Below are 7,183 nucleotides of genomic sequence, written 5' to 3'. Positions count from 1 at the left end.
ATCAGCATCCAAAGCCCGTTCCCAAAAGAAAAAATTTAATAAAAAAGTAATAAATAAGTGAAAATTATGAGATATGAGGGCAAATTATGTTTGGCTTTATGAGGATGTCTAAATTTTGACTAATGCTCATAATTTTTAATTATTAAACTATAAAGAAATGGTCTATATGAAAACTGTTCACGGCTTAACCTTAAGTGTGTGGGACATTGTATATTTACTTTTTCTTTCTCCTTTGTTCTTTTTTTATTATTTCTTTATTTTTATTTTTTTTCTTGTTCTGTTTGAAACCACTGGGTGTATAAAATGCAAAAAAATAATAATAATGCAAATACATGTTGAACATTTTGTGGATGTACTATTTCATGAGTTCATTGCAATAAAATATTATTTTAAGAATCCATAAATAATAAATCCATCAGCGTCCAAAGCCTGTTCCCAGAAGGAAGAAAACTGGATAAATTAGTAAAATATTATGAGATATGAGGACAAATTGTGTTTGGATTTATGAGGAAGTCAAAATTTTGACTAATGCTCATAATTTTGAATTATTAAATCAATAGTTTGACTTCTTATCTGATTGTTCTGAATCAACCAATCCATAATTTGTAGCTGCCTCATAGTTATGATTATGTATCTAATACTTTTGTCTTTACAGCAGCCTATAATGAGGATTATCATCAAAAAACATATGCACCTTTAATAAATAAATAACACAAAATGCTTGCTTTACAAAAAAAAAAAAACAGCAGACATAATATCAATCAATCAAAATCAATCAATACATTTAATATAAGAAGAGGAGGAGGGATGTAAAATATAATGTCACTGTAAATGAATGAGCTTCCATACACTGGAACTGCATAATTTATAATAAAGTGCTACATAAACTTTTATTATTTAATTATCCTTTGGGAGTCACAGAGGGACCAGTCAGTCAGGCCTGCAGTAGTGTGTGTGTGTGTGTGTAGAGGATAAAACACACACACACTCATGCACGTGCAGAGGATAAAACACACGCACACTCATGCACGTGCACGCGCGCAGTGTCCGCTGCAGGCTGCATCCCTCCTCTCTCTCTCTCTCTCTCTCTCTCTCTCTCTCTGCACGGAGCTGCATCACTTCACAGCTTGTCTCCTGCAGCAGCAGGGAGGCATGCACCGGTGCATGAGCCTGCTGATCGATACTTGTATCGGAAACCGATCCGTAGCCGCATGGTGACGTCACGCCGCTGATCGGTAATAGTTGCTGGGCGTGTTGGTGGTGATGTGGGTACCGCTCGGACGCACGCAAGAGGTAGATAGATGAGGATGCATTGGAAATGAAATAGATAATATAAGAAGAAATACTGCACGAGGAGTGTGTGTGGACGCGCACGGGACTTGTTTGTTTTGTTTATTTTGTCGCGTGGGGAAATGTAGTATCTGCTGTCACTGCAGGAGGAGAGGATGGATGCGTAACAGGACGGATCGAGCCAGCTGTGGCCTGCTTCTAACAGCAACATCTGGCCGGTGAGTCGCGCTGACTGACAGCCTGCAGCCTGCAGCAGAGACAGAGAGAGGGGCTCGGTTACAGAGCATCCTCCGGTCCTCCGGTCTCCGGTCTCCGGTCCGGTGAGTCGGTGTGACCTCGTCCTTGGCTGCCTGAGTGATTGATGTGCACGTTTTGACAAGAGAGGCTGCATGTAGCATATGATGAAGGCTGATAGCTCTAATGTGAAGGGGGTGGAAGCATGAACGTGACATGCTGTTAAATGTGCATGCACACCTGCACATGCAATAACCCTTAAGGTTAAACTAAAGCTTAATAACATGCAGGTTAAACCGCCTCTTAATACCAGAGCAGATTAAATAATATAATCTTATTATAATGGATACCGGCTGGAATCGATAGGTGCATTAAAAAGCCCAAACTGTAGGAATATTATGATATCATAAGGTATCGTGACATGCTGTTAAATGTGCATGCACACCTGCACATGCAATAACCTTTAATGTTAAACTAACATGCAGGTTAAACCACCACAGCCTCTTTATACCAGAGCAGATTAAATAATATAATCTTATTATAATTGATCCCGGCTGGAATCAATAGGTGCATAAAAAGCCATGCACACTGTAGGAATATTATGATATCATAAGGTATTGTGACATGCTGTTAAATGTGCATGCACACCTGCACATGCAATAACCTTTAAGGTTAAACTAAAGCTTAATAACATGCAGGTTAAACCGCCTCTTAATACCAGAGCAGATTAAATAATATAATCTTATTATAAGGGATCCCTGCTGGAGTCGATAGGTGCATTAAAAAGCCATGCACACTTTAGGAATATTATGATATAAGGTATCGTGACATGCTGGTAAATGTGCATGCACACCTGCACATGCAATAACCTTTAAGGTTAAACTAATATGCAGGTTAAACCGCCACTGGACAGCCTTTTAATACCAGAGCAGATTAAATAATATAATCTCATTATAATGGATCCCTGCTGGAATCGATAGGTGCACAAAAAGCCATGCACACTGTAGGAATATTATGATATCATAAGGTCACTACGAGTCCCTGCAGGATTGTTAAAACACAATATTATCCCCTTTGACAGAGCACCCCAGTGGGGGCATGACAGTGATTTTACTGTGTATCCCTCCTTGTCCACATCCTAACCGGCTTATAGTCCTTCTGCAGGGTCAGAGAGGGCGCCTCAGCAGCCAGCCGGCTTTGGACCATAGCGGGGAGGTGGAGGAGATATGGAGGAGGGGGACACAGAGGGGGAAGGGCCCATGGCGGTCAGAGACGGGCCGAACGGTCACGGCCTCCCGCTGAACGCCAACAGCAGCAGCAGCACCATCACCACCACCACCAACCTCCTGGCTTCTGTCAAAGAGCAGGTAGGAGATGCTGCAGTCACACCCTTGTTGTTGCTTTAATCTCTCACCTCTGAGTCATTTACTCACCAGTTCATTCACTTTTGTATCCAGTTATGTGGTTGCGTTCACACTGACAACTAATTAGAGTTCATGTCTTCTGTGGATGAATGATCTTATCTACTCCAGGATGTCACCCATGTGTCCTGTTTGCATTGGACCTCACTGCACACACTCGTTTAATTTAAGGAAAATGTAGTTACAGTGTTTAGTCAGTGTCATAAATTAATGCCAGATTAGCAATTTTAATTTTCAATATGAAATAGTATTAATAAATAGTCTCTTTATGGTTATTTTGCATCTCTTTGTGATCGCTTTGTGTCTATTTGGGGTTGCTTTGCATCTCTTGATGGTCATTTTGCATCTATTTGCGGCTGTTTTGTGTCTGTTTGTTTTCATAGGTTTCTTTGTGGTCTCTAAGCGTCTCTTTTTGGTCGTTTGGCATCTCTTTGTGGTCATTTTGCGTCTGTAGTCGTTTAGCATATCTTTGTGGTCGTTTTAGTCTCTTTGTGATCGTTTTGCATCTCCTCGTGGTCATTTTGCATCTCTTCGTGGTTGTTTTGCATCTCTTTGTGTTTGTTTTTGTCTCTTTGTGGTCGATTTGCATCTCCTTGTAGTTGTTTTGCATCTCTTTGTGATTGTTTTGCATCTCTTTGTCGTCGTTTTGCATCTATTTGTGGTCGCTTTGCATCTCCTTGTGGTCGTTTTGCATCTATTTGTGGTCGCTTTGCGTCTCCTTGTGGTCGTTTTACTGTCGCTTTGCATCTCCTTGTGGTCTTTTTTGCATCTCTTTGTGGTTGCTTTGCATCTCCTTGTGGTGTTTTTGCTGTCGCTTTGCATCTCTTTGTGGGTGTTTTGCATCTCCTTGTTGTCGCTTTGCATCTCCTTGTGGTCTTTTTGCATCTCTTTGTGGTCGCTTTGCATCTCCTTGTGGTCGTTTTGCATCTATTTGTGGTCGCTTTGCGTCTCCTTGTGGTCGTTTTACTGTCGCTTTGCGTCTCCTTGTGGTCGTTTTACTGTCGCTTTGCATCTCCTTGTGGTCTTTTTTGCATCTCTTTGTGGTTGCTTTGCATCTCCTTGTGGTGTTTTTGCTGTCGCTTTGCATCTCTTTGTGGGTGTTTTGCATCTCCTTGTTGTCGCTTTGCATCTCCTTGTGGTCTTTTTGCATCTCTTTGTGATCGCTTTGCATCTCTTTGCTATCGCTTTGCATCTCCTTGTTGTCGTTTTGCTGTCGCTTTGCATCTCTTTGCTGTCGCTTTGCATCTCCTTGTGGTCGTTTGTTTTGTGTCTCTTTATAGTCGTTTTGCATCTCTTTGTGGTTGCTTTACATTTCTCTGTGGTCATTTTGCGTCTCTTTATACTCGTTTTACGTCTCTTTGTGGTCGCTTTATGTCTCGTTATAGTCGTTTTGCATCTCTTTGTGGTCGCTTTGTGTCTCATTATAGTCGTTTTGCGTCTCTTTGTGGTTGCTTTGCGTCTCTTAGCGGTTAATCAACAAGAAATGTTAACAGTCACTCATATAGAGGCTCTGGTGCAGTGACCCTGAGCCTGCACCCAGTAGGCCCGTTCAGTAATCCTTCATGATACTATCACCTCCTGACTCTGGTCGGGGGGAGCACCAGCCCTCTGGCCCCGCCCCTGCTCACGGGATAAATGAAGTCTGTGATTCACTCAAATTTACTGAGCAAATCCCGAGGATTATCTACAGAGGAGACTGCAATGTAATGGGTCTCTTCATTCTGTGCTGAGCCTCACGAATCTGCACCCAAAAATCTATTAAAACTCTTATTAACAATTTCCTAGTACTTCTATAATTTTATACCCCAAAAAGGATGGGAAAAGTGTGAGAAAATACAGAAACTAAAAATTATTTTTGACAGGCATTATCAGACAGGAGTACTTTTATTAGATGACTTCAGTATTTGATGTAATTTACAGTTACATTTTTATTTTAAAGGTGGCAGATTACAAGATTAAGAACAAAAACAATATCTGCAGTTATTACAAATTGCAGGCCTTTATATGAACTGACAGCGATGTTATGAAAGTGTGTTCTTGTACCTGTTTCCTTTCACACATTTCACTTACAGTGCTACTTCTCCCCAAATAGTCAACTCCAGTATTTCACTTTTTCATGTCTTGTTGTCGTCGTCTTCGCTATCGCTGCTCAGGGAACGTGCGACAGTTGTCTCTGTTAAATTATGTAAAATTAAATTAATGTCTGGCTGACATATTCTCAGCGCTGGATGTTGATATGAAACGACAGTCAGAGATCTGTTTTTCCTGCCGTTAACTTCACTCAACATCACATCAGTGTTGCATATTTTATGTGGGAAAATCACAACAGAGACGGTTGCAGCTGCAGTGTGAACGCAGCCTCCGTCTGTCTCTGTTCCCCGCTGTTATTTTTATGCTTCTTTCTATCCTGTCAACATGGGAGTCTGTCTGTTCTCCTCCTCTTAATTATGCCTGGACAGTGGCCATGTTCTCAACTCCTGGTGTGTGACTCTGAATCGGGGCGCACTGCTGCTATTTAAAGGCTTATGATGTCCAAGAAACGAGCATCTGCTCTTACTTTTAATCTGCTATCAGACAAAAATGTGGGCCTCAGATTGCTCTTAAATCTCAACTGAGGTGAAGTTAAGGCTTCCTTGATGCTGCTTTGGTTTTCGTTGAGCACAGCAGGAGCTGCTTCGTCACCCCTTGATCATACTTAATGCCTCAAAAAGCTCTGCTAGCTGCTGCTCAATCCACACATGAGAATAATGACTGCTGCATCATTTCCCTGCACATGCATTGCATTGCAGTGGAGGAGATGTGTTGTGCATTTCTAGCTCTCTCTGATGCCTTTATGATAAGAGCATTCAACGTCGTTATAATCTACAATTAGCATTCATAAAGAATCATCATACCTCAGTAATAATATCCAGAGAAAAGAGCTGATCTCTTGCTGTCAAAGTAAACGTTAACACAAATGTGTTTTAACGCCACTAATTTCTTTAACTCATTAGTGAAACTTGCGATCTTTAGGTTGTAGCGGGCTCAGTTTTAAAGCTAGAGTGAAGATACTGGTATCATATGAAACTAAAACCTACTTAACCCATTGGTACCAACCACGTCATACTAGCTTGTCGGGAAGGAGGTTAAATAACACTCCAAATTTGGTGAGAAAAAACTGTCATGGCCATTTTCAAAGGTGTCTCTTGACCTCTGACCTCCAGATATGTGAATGTAAATGGGTTCTATGGGTACCCACGAGTCTCCCCTTTACAGACATGCCCACTTTATGATAATCACATGCATTTTGGGGCAAGTCATAGTCAAGTCAGCACACTGACACACTGACAGCTCCTTTAACAAATCTCCCTTTAAGGTACATTTTGAATAGATATAAAATGTGTGATTAAATATCTTAATCGATTGACAGCCTTAGTGCATGTTGATAACAGGACAGCAATAAATGCATGATTAACAGCTATTCTATACTTGCAAGTTGCCACAGAGCAAACATTTCATTGTGTCTCAGACTGTTGAACAGGCTGCGACCAGAAAATATAATCAAGTAGCTTTACCTTTCTCTCCGTGTTGAAATGCAAGCGGCAGCGCTGCTGAAGCGTCAAATCTACCGCCTGCAGTTCCTCCACAGAAATGTCAAATTAGACATGCTAAATGGAGCACATCAGTTATTGCTTTCCATTGTGTTCGGGGCCCCGATGCTTTGCCACTTTGCTCCCATTTAGCCCATTAAAAGTGGGAGAGTGATAGACGTGAGCAGGGAAATACCAGAGCTGGAGATGTGACGACTTGGAAACCCAAAAACTTAAACGCAGTAAAAGTGGCAGCAGTTTAATTTTGTCACGTCTTGAGCAATCGCTGTGAGATTGATTAGATGTTGAGACAACAGCTTGCAGCAAAGATGCTCCAAAATGGAAAGATGAGACGTCTGAAGCTGCTGTTTGCATCATTGTGTGAAATCAAGACTGAAACATGTCGCTGATATCAGATCTAAACAGTTTACAGAGCTGTCACAATATGATGTTTTAACATGCCAACGTACTGTTTGGGTTGACGTTGAGTTGCGAGTCAGCAGTGCGGTGGCTTTTTACATTTAATTTTTATATACAGATTAAATAAAAGAGTTATAACGTGTTAATTAGTGAGCATTAGAGAGGCTGGGAGGCATGTTTCTCTGTAATTCACTTCAGGTTTATTTAATATCTTTGCACGTTTTGGTTACTTGACTATAATCTAAAAGC

General features: G+C 41.1%; 1 protein-coding gene across 5 annotated transcripts in view; it reads left to right on the top strand.

Annotated features, from left to right (window-relative positions):
• Positions 1 to 1,021: 1,021 nt before the first annotated feature.
• LOC141763198 (plakophilin-4-like) overlaps positions 1,022 to 7,183 on the top strand; it is a 40,353-nt gene continuing 34,191 nt past the window's right edge. Inside the window, exons 1-3 of one of the 5 annotated variants that reach the window (XM_074627671.1) lie at positions 1,022 to 1,293; positions 1,437 to 1,508; positions 2,689 to 2,891. In XM_074627671.1, coding sequence (XP_074483772.1) covers positions 2,751 to 2,891 — 141 coding nt within the window. In that variant the 5' untranslated portion in view covers positions 1,022 to 1,293; positions 1,437 to 1,508; positions 2,689 to 2,750. Of the gene's footprint in view, positions 1,611 to 2,677; positions 2,892 to 7,183 lie in introns of all 5 variants that reach the window. The other 4 variants (XM_074627670.1, XM_074627669.1, XM_074627672.1 and 1 more) reach the window with 4 other exon arrangements.

This window comes from Sebastes fasciatus, chromosome 24 (genome assembly GCF_043250625.1).
Source record: "Sebastes fasciatus isolate fSebFas1 chromosome 24, fSebFas1.pri, whole genome shotgun sequence".
Taxonomy (NCBI): domain Eukaryota; kingdom Metazoa; phylum Chordata; class Actinopteri; order Perciformes; family Sebastidae; genus Sebastes; species Sebastes fasciatus.
Note: the sequence above shows the minus strand (reverse complement) of the source record. Positions and strands in the feature narration are given on the sequence as shown.